Raw genomic sequence first — 16,573 nt, 5'->3', positions numbered from 1 at the left:
TTGGGACTGAAATTTACTTATACGTTAAATATGAACATTTCAAAAGCTCCCTGAAATCCCTGCTATTTTTCTAGATTATTATGTTCATTAAAAATTTATAGATAATTATAAAGCATAATGAATTTTTTCCAAAAATTTTTGATAAATTCATTTAGTGAAAATATATGTATCAAATACAGGTTTCTTAAAAAAAAAAAAAGGCTTAAAAACTCCCCAAATAGTTTAGAAATCTTTATCTAGAAATACTAGCTTGTCTTCATCAAATTGGCATATCAACAAGTCAAATCAGTTGTCAAATACCATTAGTTTTACTTTATATACATTTAAAAATAAACATTCTATGCCCTGACTTATGATTTCAAAAGCAAATTCTAAAGCTATATAACATATCTTAATTTTATTATTTTAATCACGCTAATAAATTCTCTTTTGTGTGATAAAGGACACTGACTACATGGCCTGACATAAGAAAGACAGGACATTTAGTATTAGAGCAAGAGTGGCAACATCATGTTAATTTTGATGAAACAGTCCTAGTAAGTCCTTACTAGTCCTCACAGGCTTTTCAGCAAACATATTTAGGTCTCTACAAATTGAGAAAATAGAAAAACAATCATTCTTTATTATGATTTTAAAAGTAAAAGAGCTAATTTATTCTTTTTAAAAAGATTACAAATGGCCAGTAAATAAGTGCCATATCAGAATAAACCACCATAAAAAGATTGTAGCCGTTTTTAAAATAATGCCATTATTCTGCCATTTATCAAACATAATTAAATGCAGAAAACTACTACCTTATTCACTGCTTTCTTTTAAAACCAACACAAGTAGTTTTTTCTGCAAACACTTACCATCCACTCAGATATAATAACATCCACTTTTTCTACAGGAAGGCAAACTTCTTCAATCTTCCCTTTAATTAGTACAATAGTATCTTCAAGTTTATTTAGTCTGAAAATTATCATAATGAATTAAATTAGTATGTTAAACAGACTCAGAAAACTAGTCAAATTACATAATTTCTTGGTAACTGTTCATATTATTTTGTATGTTTGAAGTTTGTTATTCCTTGAGCACTAGAATTATTTTTTGACCACTGCATGAATGTCCAAGAATGTTTCCGATTAATCCGACAATACCCTGACCCAATATTGAAAACTTCAGCCTGAAAAGAGATCTGAATTTTATCAAGAATACATGTCAATAGTTACTGTTTTTTTTTTTTTTTAAAGTGAGGAGTGGAGAGAAACATACAGACCAGACAACAAGAGTACATTTTAAAGGCAAGTAGTGTTTTGAGAACTAGAAGCCAGAAGCTCTTTATTTGTACTCTAGATCCTTTAGTAATTGTCAGCTAAGTGATCTTCACCAAATTATATCATAATCTTTTGAGCCTGTGTGCTCATGTGTAAAAGAGAATGATGATGTCTACCCCATCTACTTCACAGCCCTATTATGAGAATCGAATATTTGTGAAAGCAGCACATACTTCCTCAAATATTATATGCTGCATAAAACCTGACTATCTACTACAATCTTAAATTATTTAACCTTGTGCACTGACACTCATTAGGTATTTTTATATGCTTGATCTAAGACTAGTACATATTTTTCACCTTCCTTTTGAAATATGAAATAGACAACAGAGTTAAGATGATTTCAAAAAGTTAAAAGCAAGCTGCTAAGTTTATATCGAGTTAAATAAATAAGCTCTCAATCCTCAGAGGGTGAACATCTGAATTACAAAGGATTTTTTCTGCTAACAAAGGAGGATGTCTTTCCCCAACTTCACTGAGGTATTATTTACATAAAATTAAATATATTCATTTAAAGGGTAAATTTTGTTGACTTTTACAAAAGAGACATTTGAGTGATCACTATCATCATCAATATATAGAATATTTCTACCTCCTCGAAAATACTCATTAGTGCTCCTTCCCAGAAAATCCTCCTGTTCACAGGCAGTGATTTTTTTTCTTTCACTACATATTAGATTTCTATTTTGTAGTTTCATATAAATGGAATTATAGCAAATGTACCTCTTTGTGTGTGGTTTCTTTTTTTTTTAATATTTTATTTGACAGAGAGAGAGCGCGTGCACGGACATGCGCGCATAGGGGGTAAGCGCAGAGGAAGAGGGAGAAGCAGGCTCTCCGCTATGCAGGGAGCCCAACACAGAATGTGATCCCAGAACCTCAGGATCATGACCTGAGCTGAAGACAGACGCTTAACTGACTGAGCACCCAGGTGCCCCTTGTGTGTGGTTTCTTTCAATAACCATACTTCTTAGATTCATGCATACTTTTGTATGCATTCCTTATTGTTGCTTAGTACTCAACTGTGTGGATAAAACAATTTTGTTTATCCACACACCCGTGGATGGAATTCTGGATTGTTTCCAGCTTTGGGCTATAATTGAAAATGCTACTATAAACATTTCTGTACAAGTAAAATTGCTGTCAAATGAAAGTATCTAACTTTTAAAAAAGCTGTCAATCTGTTTTACAATGTGCATATACAATTGTATATCCCACCAGCAATGTACATTCTTGTTGCTTCACATCCTTGTCAACACTTAGTATTGTTAAGCTTTTAGATTTTAACTGTGTGATGAGATCTCATCATTGTTATAAACTACATTTTTCTAATGATCAAGCATTTTTTCCCATGTGCTTATTGTCCATATCCTACATTGCCTTTTGTTCCAATTTTTTGCCCATTTAAAAAATCAAGTCAGTTATATTCTTATCATTGAATTTTAAGAGTTCTTCACATATTCTAGATAAAAACCTTCTGAGATTTATGTGTAGTAAATGATTTCTACCACACTGTAGCTTTTTAATTTTTTTAATGGTATATTTTGAAGAGCTAGTTTTTAATTTTGATAATGACCAATTAATCATTTTTTTCTTTTGTGGCTCATTTCTGCCTACATCAAATCTTTTCACCTGTATTCTCTTAAAACTTCTGTTTCCATTTGAATTAATTTTCCACACAGTATCATGCTCATTTTCTTCCATAGTAATACCTATGGATATAGTGGAAAAACTATTACAAGAGATAGTTTCAACTTCCCTGCAGAAAAAGAATCACTAACCCATAAGATTACTTTGGTATTTTTGTCAAACATCAATTAACCATATATGTGTAAGTTTATTTCTTGACTTTCAGTTCTGCCTCAACATTTAAATATGCATCCTAATGCCAATACAACACTTTCTTGATTACTACAGCTTTAAATTAAGTCATAAAATCTGACAGTGTACATCCTTCAACTTTATTCTTCTATAAAAAAATTTTCTTAGCTATTCTAGGTCATTTGTTTCCATATGAATTTTAGCATCAGCTCTTGGTAATGTAATGCACTTTTCAGTGTTGATCTCTTAGACATACTTTGTTTAATTTACCCCTAAATGTTTGATGATTTGGGTTGTACTGTAAATGGTATTAAGTTTCAATTTCTACTTGTGTGGGACTACTAATAAAAAGAAGCACAATTATTTTTCACATTTTCACCTTAAATCCCATGACTTTGGGATTTCTAGTGGTTATTTTATACATTTCTTTTTTAAATATTCTATTCCTTCATTTTCTTTATAGTTAACATACAAATTATATTAGTTTCAGGTGTACAATATGCTGATTTACTTTATGAGTTTCTTAGGATTCTACATGTATATGATCATGTCATCTGGGAGTCATAACAGTTTTACTTCCTTCAAATCTTTCATTTCCTTTTCTTGGTTTATTGCAGTCATTAGATTCCTTAAGACAACAGTGAATAGAAGTGGTGAGAGTGGACATTCCCTACATTCATTAACTATTATCAAATATGACACTAACTATCTTTATCAGGTAACAAAGTTCCCTTTTTGTTATTTTGCTGAATTTTCCTTACGAATGAGTTTCAAATTTTGGCAAATAATTTTTCTGCACCTATTAAGATGATTCTATAGTTTTTCTTTCTTTTCTGTTAATATGATAAATTATATTGACTTTTAAATGTTAAACCTACCTAGCCTTTCTAGGATAACTCCACTTGGTCATAGCTTATTATCTTATTTATAAATTAATGGATTCAATTTGCTAATTTTCTGTTAAAAACATTTCCATCTCCTAGACTTACCATGGTGATTATTCTGTAACATATATAAATGTCTAATCACTATGTTGTACACCTGAAACTAATTATTGTATATCAAATCTACTTCAATTAAAAAAAATATGTTTCCCTTAAAAAAGAAGGGGGTGGCTGCCTGGGTGCCTAGGTCGGTTAAGAGTCTGCCTTCAGCTCAGGTCATGATCCCCGGGTTTTGGGATCGAGTCCCACATCGGCGTAGTGAGGGTTAAAGCTGATGCATACAAAGAATGTAATGCAGATCTTAACAGAGTATTTATTTAATAAATGGCAGCTGCATTAGTCAGGGTTCTCCAGAGAAGCAAATCTTAAAAAACATATATATATATATATATATATATCCATCTATGTTCATAGGGATACTGGTCTGTAGTTTATTTTCTTGGACTATCTGTATGACTTCAGTATCACTGTAATTATCAGTCTTATAAATTATGTTGCAAAGGGTTCTGTCCACCTCTAAGAGTTTAGTATTACTTCTTCATTAAGTGTTATAAGACATTTGCTATTTGAGCCTACAGTTTAATTTGTGGAAAGGACTGTAATTAACAACTCATATATTTATTTATTTATTATATGATCTTATTTATTTATTTGAGAGGGAGAGATAGCGAGAGAGAGAGCACAAGCAGGGGGAGAGGGAGAAGCAGGCTCCCCGCTGACCAGGGAGCCTGATGCAGGGCTTGATCCCAAGACCCTGGGATCATGACCTGAGCTGAAGGTAGACGTTTAACAGACTGAGCCACCCAGGCACCCACCAACTCATTCTATTTACTAGATCTAGGTATATTCAGATTTTCTAATTCTTCTTCTTTTTTTTTTTTTTTAAAGATTTTATTTATTTATTTGACAGAGACAGCCAGCGAGAGAGAGAACACAAGCAGGGGGAGTGGGAGAGGAAGAAGCAGGCTCCTAGCGGAGGAGCCTGATCTGGGGCTTGATCCCAGAAAGCTGGGATCACGCCCTGAGCCGAAGGCAGATGCTTAACGACTGCACCACCCAGGTGCACCAGATTTTCTAATTCTTCTTGAATCAATTATGATAACTTTCATTTTTCGGAGTATTTTTCCATTTTACCTAAATTGTCATTATCTATTGGCATAAAGGTGTTTGTAATATTCCTTCATTATCCTTTGTCTATAGGATCTGTAGTGATTTTCCCCTCTTCAATCCCAATATTGACAATTTGTATATTCTCTTTTCTTCTTGATAATTCTAGTTAGAGGTTTATCAATGTTATCTTCTTTAAATAAACTTTGTTTTCATTAATTTTCTCTATTGTTTTGTTTTCTATTGCACTGATCTCTGATCTTTACTTTCTTTCTTGGGTATATTTCACTTTTCTTTCTCTACCATATCTTAAGATGGAAGCTTACATCATGGATTTTATATGTTTCTTCTTTTCTAATATAAGCATTTAAAACTTTAAATTTCCTCCTGAGTATGGCTTTAGCTGCATCCCACAAATTTTGATACACTATGCTTTTAATGCAGTTCAAAATATTTTCTAAATTCTTTCTCTTGTTATTTCTTCTTTGAACCATGAAGTGTGCTATTTAACTGCCAAATATTTTGGGATCTATCAGCTATCTTTCTGATTTATAATTAAATTTCAGTAAGCCAAGAAGCTAAGTCTATAAGATTCAAATTTTTTTCAACTTATTGAGACTTCTTTTTGTCTTACATGTAATCTAGTTTGATGAATTTTCTATGTGCACTTAAAAAGAACATGATTCTGCTATTTTTTGATAAAGTGTTATGTAAGTGTCAATTATGTCTTCTATACTTCTATTCATTTTATATCTACTTGTTCTATCAATTACTGACAGAAAAGTACTGTTATCTCCTAACGTGATTATAAATGTGTCTATTTCCCCCTTAATTTCTGTCAGTTTTTGCTTCCTGTATTCTGAAGACTTTATTAGATGATTATAGGTTTAATATTATCATATATTCTTGATTATTTAATCCCTTTATCATTATGAAATATCCTTTATTCCTAAAGTTTTATAATGTTTTATTCGTATGATATTTATATATTCACTTCAGCTTTTTAAATCTTTTTAAATGATCTGTGTTTCCGTATCTTTTTCCATTCTTTTTCTTCTAACCTATAGTATTTTTATATTTAGACTGGATTTTTTGAAGCTAGAAAATAGATGGGTCTTACTTTTCATCAGTCTGAAAATAAATCTTTCTTCCTTTTCTTTTCTTTTCTTTTCCCTCCCTCTCTCCCTCCTTCCTTCCTCCTTCTCTCTCTTTCTCCCCTCCCTCCCTCTCTCTCTCTTTCTTTCCAAAACAGGTGACTGGTCCATGGCTGAAATGTATGGACAGCCATACTAGAGCATTATCACACCAACCCAGAATCACCATGCGGAGAAAAATATCTCCAAGATAGAAGCAGAATATATTTTTGAACAAACCAACACCATTTTGATTTTGTTTGGCTACAGCCACAAGTGCACAATGAAGAAAATGTTAAAGAATTAGTTCAGGAAGAAGGAAAATGATCTGAGATAATCAGTGAAATATGAAGAGAAATAAGAAAAGAGGATGGACCTATGGGTGAGTGAATCCAAAGGATCATGAACCACAGATTTTACCCAGGGTCAAGCTTTACAAACAATTTCAAAAAAATACAGGCAAATAAGAGGTCGTAATTAGAGAGAAGTCTAGGACATTAAAGGCAGCTACTTTGGTCTTTCCTTCTCTATGTCAGGCCTTTACTCTCTCACCTACAGTAGACAAGTAAGGAGGCCCTCTCCATGTACCAGATTACTCCCTCCTATATGAGTCTCCTGATTGCTAATATCTTTGAAATTATTAATGAAGCTTAATACTGGGTAATATCTGAGTCTACTAGAAAATATGTTAGCTCAGGGTGGTGCTACTAGGAGAACTCTCAAACAGATCCATGAATCACAAAGGCTCAGAGCACTTTCTAAACCAGGAAAAGCCTCGAGGGGACTAAAAAAATAGACGGATCTAATCCTCAGATGGTCACCTAGACATCTTTGGTATGAAAGGGGAAAACTAAGCCTTGGCGAAACTGGCCACTGGCCTGGTAGGGATCGGTAGGCAGAAGGGAAGACAGTGAAAAATTCTATTCTCTGGCTGTTACTAGCATGTCTGATAAATGCTAGTCCTTTCAGGAAAGAGATAATGGCAAGAGAAAAAAAACCTATTTAAGAACAGTCTTTCCTCTCACTGGAAGGTCTCCTTGTGCTTATACGGCTACCTGGGCAGATGAAGTATCCATTAGGAAAGTAATGAACTTAAGGCTATGGGTTATCCCAAAGATCATACAGGTAGATGGAGGACAAGGTCAGAGGACTCCTGAGTGTTGAGAGTATTTTGTGAAAGAAATAGGGCATTTCACAAAGACATACCAGAAAAGCCTAGTGAATCATTACTGGCACGGACAATCAGGAGGATGCATCACTATTTTACATACAACAGAGTAGAAAAGATTATTTGGGTTGATGATAGATCACTGTGTTGTGGTGAACAGGTGCTTCTAGTGGTATAACAACTAAACGGCTCAGTAAGTAAAAGCTGGGCTACGGTGTACCTACCCCATGAGGGTAAGTGCTCTGCCCTCTTCCCAACACACAGAGAGTCCTCTAAAGCAGAAGGAATGCTGAGAGTGCAAGTAAACTTAGACTGGCTTTACAATAACAATATAATTGAATGGTATTGACAGAGATGATGATAGATGTGGAACTCAGTGACTCCTCATTCTTGAGCATTTTATGCAACCGTGTAATATGTAATCAAGAGGTAGTATCTGATTATTTTAATTATCAAGAATGGGACTGCATGATGTTGCTGACATACAAAAGAAGGGGGGGGGATCAACAAAAGAAAAAATGGAGGAAACAAAAACCAGCCCACTAAGAACAATAGTTTAGATGGCTCTGGAAAAACAGTGTGAAAAAGAGGAATTAGATGAGGCCTCTACTAAGGAGTTAGTAACAAGCTTTGTAGAGGATGGTTCATATCCCAGTAGGGTCATTACGGTCTTTATAGGCTTATTCTTAGCAGAAATTATTGCAGAAAATGTTATAAGAAGTTAAAACAGCTGACTCGCGATTTATGCACAACCTTTACTGGGGGATATTCAACCTGTGGGTGAATTTTCCATTAAAAGTGGCTTAATGTCCTTGCATTATCTGGGAGGTTAGAAATATTAACAATACACTTGGATATATTTTAATTTCCAACGTCTAAGTGTTTCATGTTCCTTATAAAAATACAATTGATTTTTGTACATTAATTTGTATTCAAGCATCTTGATAATTTTATTATTGGAATAATTTATTTATAGTTTATTTCTGAAGTCCATATCCATAAATATACCATTAGTGAATATGAATAGTTTTCTTTTTTCATTTCCAATTCTCATAGCTTTCTTTTTATTGCCTTGCTGTACTGGGGTCTCCTTTACAGAGTTAAACAGAAGAGGTGATGGCAGGTATCTCTGTCTTGTTTCTGACCTTAAAGCAAATGCTTTCCATGCTTCATCAAGATATTGCCCACAGGGCTTGTGTTTTTTTGTAGATACTACAGATCATGTTAGGACATTCCTTTTCACCTCTAGTTTGCTAAGAATTGTAATACATTTATATATTAAATGGAGATGGAATTTTATTAAACCATTTTTCTGCATCTATTGATGATCTCAATAGACTGTTCTGGCTGATGTTATCATACTTAACCAACTCTATATTCTTGGGATAAACTTTACCTTCCAATATATTGCTCAATTAGTTTTCTAATATTTTGATTAAGATTTTTGCATATATGTTCATGAATGAGTAACCTGTAATTTTCTGTTCTACCGCCTTAATAGAACTTCAGTATAAAGGTTATATTGCCCTCATATATGGGTGCTTGATTCTTGACAAAGATGAATGACACTGCAAAGAGGAGAGGAAAGAATGGTCTCTGTAATAAGTGAGACTGGGACAACTAGGTCATTTAAACAGATTACCGAAAAAAAAAAAAAAAAGAATAAAACTGGATCACTACTTCATGCCATATACAAAAAACAATGCCCAAGAGATTACAGGCCTAAATGTAAAAAGCACAACTATAAAGTATTTACAACAGAATATAGGCGAATACCTCAATGAGGTTTCTTACTCAGCTCACAAACAGCCTTAAACAAGAATGCTGCTATGTGAAAATTGAGAATTTCAGTACATCAAAGACACTATGAAGAAAGTGAAAAGGCACACAAGAATGAGAGAAGACATCTGCATTATATAAAACCTCTAAACAACTAAAATTTAAAAAATACAAAGATCGCCTACAAATAAAGAAGATCTAACTCAACAAAAATCTGAGAAAAGATATCAATAGATATTTCACTTTCAGGAAACTGAAATGGCCAATAATCACCTAAAAAGGTGCTCAGCCTCATTAATAATCACAGAAATGCAAATTTAAATTGCAATGAGGTGCTATAAGACCAGCTGGAAAAAAAAGGAAGACAATACAAACCAGAACCGTTATGTACAAAAGTTTGTAACAGAATTTTTCATAATAGCTCTAACCTGGAAAATCTAAAGAATGTCCATCAAGAACAGATCAAATTGTGATATAGTCATCAACAGCATTCTTTACAATAATAAACATGAATGAACTCCAGTTATACATACCATGAATGAACGTCAAAAAAAAAAGTGTTGACCAAACAAGCTAGACAAAAAGAATGCATAATACATTTCATTTATTTAAAAATCAGAGTTGAGTAAACTAAACTATCTTAAATGGATGGTGATGTGATTAAAGTATAAAACAAACAAAAGAAGTAATTACTATCAAAGTCAAGATGGTAACTCCTCAATCAGGCAAGGGCAGCATCTGACTGAAAAAGGGCAAAAGGAGGGTGGGTGGGATTCGATCTATAGGGTGGTAATGTTCTATTTCTTGTTATTTATGCATACTTATGCATATAACATTATTTACATTTATGCACTTTCAATATATATATTTCACACAAAGTTTAAAAAAAGGGATGCTTTATCATATTTGGGTTTTTTTTTCCAAATAAGTACTTGATAAAATTCTTTCTGATAAAATGGCTGTAGTTGCTTACTATTTACTGAAATATTTATTAAAGCTCTAACAGTTACAAACACTTCAAAGGAAACAAAAATGTTCCCATTGTCTAGAAATACCTTCCGAATGCTAATGCTGAAACAAGATGTGTTCTGTAAGAGGCCATCTGCTCAGGCTGTTTATTGTCTGCTACAAGTCATAATCCTACTTGCATCAGTAATTACTTGTTCAAATATAAATATAACAGGAAAGATTAAGATTTCAGGCAATATACAGAAAAAAGACAAAGGCCGTAATTCCCAGTAATTCTGTATTAAACAGCTCAACACAGATATTCACACAGATAACCTCTTTCCTGAGACTGCTCATCTTAATCACCACCTGATTTCCCATTCATGAAAAAAACTACACATTTTACTGACTTTTCTCAAGTGGCTACTCACTAAACCTTTCGTTAGCATAAAAACATGCCAAATGAATTCCATCTCTAGAATCACCTGCTCAGAAACTAGCACTGCTTTAATCTATAGAAATATGACACTATAATAAGAAGGGTATTTTAAGTAAGTCTTCTTTTTTTAAAGATTTTATTTTTATTTATTTATTTGACAGAGATAGAGACAGCCAGCGAGAGAAGGAACACAAGCAGGGGGAGTGGGAGAGGAAGAAGCAGGCTTCCAGCAGAGGGGCCTGATGTGGGGCTCGATCCCAGAACGCCAGGATCACGCCCTGAGCTGAAGGCAGACGCTTAACGACTGAGCCACCCAGGCACCCCTTAAGTAAGTGTCTTAATCCAATACGTACTGAAATCATCTATTTTTCTGAGTGAAAATTTTGTTAGGAAATAAGATGGAAAGTATTGGTCATTCTATCATAAAAGTAGGAATTTAACTTTTGTTTCATGATACAGAACATCAGCACGACTAATTATCTTTTACTGGACATACAGAGATGAAAGACAGTCCACATACTTAAGAACATGGTCTAAGGGAGACAGAACAGTAAACAGCACAGGGTATCACAGAAGCTTATATAAAAAGCCCTTAAGTAAGTGAGGGACACTTGAGTTTAACCACGAAGACAGAGCACCCACAAAGACATATATATGGCAAATTTGAGGCTCTATAAATAGTTCATTATGATTAGAGCTACAAGAAGTATACAGTGACAAAGGTGAGAGGTACAAGTGATACTAGAGAGTCTAGATTTTATTTAAAGGCAGTAAAAAGTCCTTTCAGGATTTTTTAGAATGGGAAACACAGGATCAAATGTGGAATGTACTTCTGTCCAATGTGACTTAGATTAAAGACCTGGTCTAGGTCCAAAGAGGAACATGGTCTAGTAGGGAGACAAATGCGAACAGCATAAAGCATCATGTAAGTTCATGCAATGAAGACCTCTAATCAAGTCAGTGGCATTTAAAGTTTGTGACAAAATAATTACAAAGTTCATCTAGAAGAATACGTAAGTGCTAGCGAAGGGCACGGAGGGTATATCCTGATATAAAAATGGGTAAGGCTTACATAATATTACTTTGCTTTCATTTCACTGTGGCATCCAAGCACAGATACTTCCCTTTTGTTGCCAAAGCACACGGAAATGACAATAAAGCAATGTAAAATACAACAAATTGATAAATGCATAAAGATTTTATAAGGTGATATCAAAGAAGCAAAGATTCTGATAATTTAGTGGGAGAAAAAGGGGGATTAAATTGTACTGGTTAACTTGTCAAGAAGGCTCCAGTGCTTGGTGCACAAAGCAGAGATTAGAATGGAGGTGGAAGCCATTCTTTACAACACAGAGCCCTGGAGTTAAGAGGTATACAAAGTAGAAGTGACACTGAAAAATCAACAGAAGAAAGGGAGGTCTCCCTCCACTCCCCTCAGAGACAAAACATATTCCAGCTACCTTTATTAAAAAATCTAGTCCTCCATTCATAAATGCAAACAAAAAAACAAGAATTCTTTTTTTTTTTTTTTTTAAAGATTTTATTTATTTGACAGGGAGAGAGAAAGAGAATGAACACAAGCAGGGGGAGCTGCAGAAGGAGAGGGAGAAGCAGGCTCCCCACCAAGCAGGGAGCCCAGTGTGGGGCTCGATCCCAGAATCCTGGGATCATGACCCGAGCTGAAGGCAGACACTCAACAGACTGAGCCTCCCCAAAAAACAAGGATTCTTAACCATTTGAGACAAAGGGCAGATGTAAGTACATCCCATGAAAAATAAATACTACCAGGCAGATCATTTCAGATGCAGGCCCCAGACATGGAGTCAGAATAAGGCTTGTATTCCTTGAATACAATGAACTGTCTCCCTCCCAAATATATCATTTGTGTTTACAGGTGTGTAGCTGTGGAATTACTAACATTGAGAACGTTTATTGTTTAAAATTAGCAATAACTCAGGTTCTAATACAATGAAAAAAAATGATGAAAGGAATTGTCTGGATTCAAGCTGAGAAAATGGGCTTTCAAGTTTGATGCTGATTTACCTTTGAATGTTTGATGTCCTGGTTCTTGAAAATTCATTAATGTATAAATTCATTCATTAAATAAATATTTAAATTGAATACCTACTATGTGTCACATTACCCTTCCTGGTAGTAAAAAAAAAAAAAAGAGAGAGAGAAAAGTCCCTGTCTAACCTTGAGTAGCTGAAATTCTGGAAAAACATATATTTCTGTGTATTTCATCTCCTGACCTAAAGCTTTAAAACGCCTTACAAAATGCTGATAATGATCTCTCATCCTAGGATCACAGGTAATCTTTAGTTTCTTCTTTATCATCTCTTATGTCCTCCCAATACAAAACACGTCCTTTTCCCCCTTCTTTTTTTAGAGGGGAAGAGAATTGAGCAAGGAAAACAGTCTGGCTGCCCTGGAGAGAACGGATGACAGCTACTGGGAGGCAAAGGCAAAGCACAAATAACCGAGCCGGTTACACGCAGCTGTATGAGTTCAGGTGAGAAATGTAAGAATGTGAACTAAGACACGGATTCAAGACACGTCAATGATAGACAAGGAATGGATGTGAGAAACTTTAAGGATTCTCAGCTAACAGAATTCTCTCCAACAGGAATGTTGGTAAAAAAGAAGCAAAGGTCAAGTATGAATCCTAGGTTTTCAATTTTTATGCATGAGAAAAGCATTGATGCAGTTCTATTCTCTCAGGTCTTATCTCTGTAACCGTGGCAATAATTCTTGAGCAAACTCTAATGAAACTCCTGAACATTCACATAGTTATTGGGTAATGATGATATTCTATACGCCCCAAGCCCTGGATCAAGATAAACCAGGATGACAGCATGTTCAAAGTAAACATGAATATTCCTGATGTGCACCTGGTGTCTGACACGCATTTACACCATGGGGGGGTCACAGAGCAGGCGCCTGCATGACCAGCTCTCTTTGAGAACTATGGACTCTAAGACTCGAGCAAACTTCCTTGGGTAGAGAGGTCTGCAGCTAGAGAGAAAAGTACATCTGTGTGACTCTTGCAAAGAAAGGATTACTTGAGAGCCTCTACATGACCTCTTTACTGATGGATACCTTCTTCTTGCTGTCTCTGAACTGTGTCTTTATATAATAAATACAATAAATCTATAATAAATAAATAAATAAAGCTATAATAAATCTTAACTGTGAATACACCTTTATATTGAGTTTTAGGAGTTTTCCCAGTGAACCACTGGACTGGTGGGTAGTCATGAGACCTTCAAAACAGGATCACTGAGTGGACAGGAAATTAAGGCTTTGGAGGGGTCGGAGAAGAAATGAATTTAACTTTCTTGTACAGTGCTTTGATCACCTTCATTAGAATTCTATGGTTTTTGAGCAGCAAATATGTTTTCACCATTTTAGCCTCATCAGCAGTTCAAAATTCTCTGCAGCTTTAATTCACTCTTCTATGTTATTTCTATTAAATTTAGAAGCAAAATATGAAGGAATATCCTTACTTCAAGAATTTATCCTGGTATATTTTGTGATCATGTTCCAAATCTGATATAGGGGTCACCACTATCTTTAAAATCATTATGTTAAGTTCATTCTCTCAAAGACCTTTACTAAGCATCAGCCCTGAATCAGACACTTTGCTAGGTGTTCAGAATAAAAAGATTAAGAAAATATAGCTCCTGTCCTAGAATCTAGAGGACACTTACATAAACATGACAACAGATCAAATATTCTCTAGGCTTTTATTAATGTTTCATTTCTAACAGTATTCTAGATACAGGCAGTATAAAAGATTGCATCTTTGATGTCATAGTGAGACTAGAAGTACTGCACTGTAGCTGTATGATGGTTCAACCTTCTCATGAAAGCTCCTCTGCAATGATATGCAGAGTCTGAATAATGAGCTAGTCCATGGCTGAGTCAATGAGAAGCCAAAGGCAGCCTGAGTAATCGTAAAAATATTACCAGGAGCTACTCCTGCTTCCTGAGGGTGAACACAGTATACAACTGTCTGGCAAATTCAATAGCTTTGCTATCCTTAGGTAAGTTTATGTTTCTAAAATGATCATTCACTGCAGAGTTGAGAGTATGACAGCAGNAATAAGAAACAATCTTTCATTCCTTCTGTATTTCACTTTGAGTTCTATTTGCCCCTGCTAATATAACATCTTTGAAAACCCATATTCTACTTTATTCATGTCTGCAACCTCAAAACTGCAAGCCTAACCTTCTTCTTAAGCCCAAATATATATATATATATATATATGATATATATTATATATAAGCCCTAATACGCATGTCAGTATACATTAAAATCAGTATCTACTCCATTCTAAACTCATTTCTTTAGAAATAATAGATCTCTTTTTAAAATAAAGGGATACAAATTATTTTATCATATTTTGAACATAATTCAAGGACTGTAAACTAAATATATTTAAAAGTAATGAAAAATGCATTTTAAGTGTCCCTCTTAGAATTTAAAGTGCTTTTTTTTACAGATGTAAGCTTACAGAGTTTTATAAGAATTCTGCTGCGTACAGATCTCTGACAAAACAGCCTCAGAAGAGCAAAGACAACTCACAGCCTGCAAATAGGAAGAGTTGCTTTCACTGGTAATTCTAGAAAGCTCCAATATACAGTAATAGACAAGTATAAGAGAAGTCGAGAGGGGGCATCTGGGTGGCTCAGTCAGCTGAGTGTCTGGCTCTTGGCTTCGGCTCAGGTCATGATCCCAGGATCATGAGATCCAGTCCCAGGTCAGGCTCTGTGCTTGGCACACAGTCTGCTTGAGATTCTCTCTCACTGTCCTTCTATCTTTCTCAACCTCCCTCCCCTCCATGAACACATGACGTGAGCTCCCTCTCTAAAAAAAAAAAGAGTAGTTGGGAGTAGATTTCAAGGGAAGAGAGTGAGTACAGAATAAAACTGGCCAAAGCTTGAAGTTTAATGGTATAAGAGAGTAGACTGTGAACAACGGAAAAAAAATGCAGAAAGGGAGTCATCATATTTTGGGGGGATAGCTACAATAAATGATTATTTTAGAAACCTAACCAACAAAATATAAAATATCATTTGAGACACTGGTGCCAAGCTAAACGTACCACTATTACTACGAATTAATACTAGTACAATTACTGCTAAAATTTAGTAAGCAGCTCCATGCCAGCCACTTTGTAAAGGACCATAAATGGATTCAATCCTTATAACAATCTTATGAGAGAGTTACCATCATCAACCTCATTTTATAAAGGAAGAAACCAGAGATTAAAGTAATTTGCCCATTATTATATACCTAATTAATCAAAAAGCCGAAACCAGATATCAAGTCATATGGATTCCAGATGCTGAGAGAAATATGCTATATTGCTTCCTCAACTGGTAGAACAATGAGCCAGTAAATTGTGGGAATATTAACAGTAAACTGTTTCCTGCCTATCTCCCCCTTTTTAAAGATTTTATTTATTTATTTGACAGAGAGAGACAGCGAGAGAGGGAACACAAGCAAGGGGAGTGTGAGAGAGAGAGAAGCAGGCTTCCCACCGAGCAGGGAGCCCAATGCGGGGCTCGATCCCAGAACCCTGGGATCATGACCTGAGCTGAAGGCAGATGCTTAACGGCTGAGCCAACCAGGCGCCCCCCTGCATATCCTTTTAGAGAGACATTCACAAATAGAAGAACAGAAGTTCTTTTACCCAACAGTGTAAGTTTCAAATTTGTAAATGGAAGACAAGGGAGAAATGCTTATAGACACTATGGAAATAACTATTTTTTTCACAATATAAAAGAGGCAAAGGACAATATCTCTGAAGAAACAGTATAATATTGGCTTATCCAAAACAAAATTTATCTAAAGCGAAAAGGTCTGATTTTTCAAACTCTGTCAGTTCTAAGTAAAGCAAACTATTGAATAT

General features: G+C 34.8%; 1 protein-coding gene across 3 annotated transcripts in view; it reads right to left on the bottom strand.

The window, feature by feature from the left end:
* Positions 1-16,573, bottom strand: part of PRMT3 (protein arginine methyltransferase 3) — a 124,363-nt gene that overhangs the window by 80,192 nt on the left and 27,598 nt on the right. For all 3 annotated transcript variants that reach the window (XM_040638897.1, XM_040638898.1, XM_040638899.1), the window contains one exon: positions 852-951. In XM_040638897.1, the coding sequence (XP_040494831.1) occupies positions 852-951 (100 nt within the window). The remainder of the gene's footprint in view (positions 1-851; positions 952-16,573) is intronic.

This window comes from Ursus maritimus, unplaced genomic scaffold (assembly GCF_017311325.1).
Source record: "Ursus maritimus isolate PB19 unplaced genomic scaffold, ASM1731132v1 scaffold_23, whole genome shotgun sequence".
In the NCBI taxonomy this organism is placed as follows: domain Eukaryota; kingdom Metazoa; phylum Chordata; class Mammalia; order Carnivora; family Ursidae; genus Ursus; species Ursus maritimus.
Note: the sequence above shows the minus strand (reverse complement) of the source record. Positions and strands in the feature narration are given on the sequence as shown.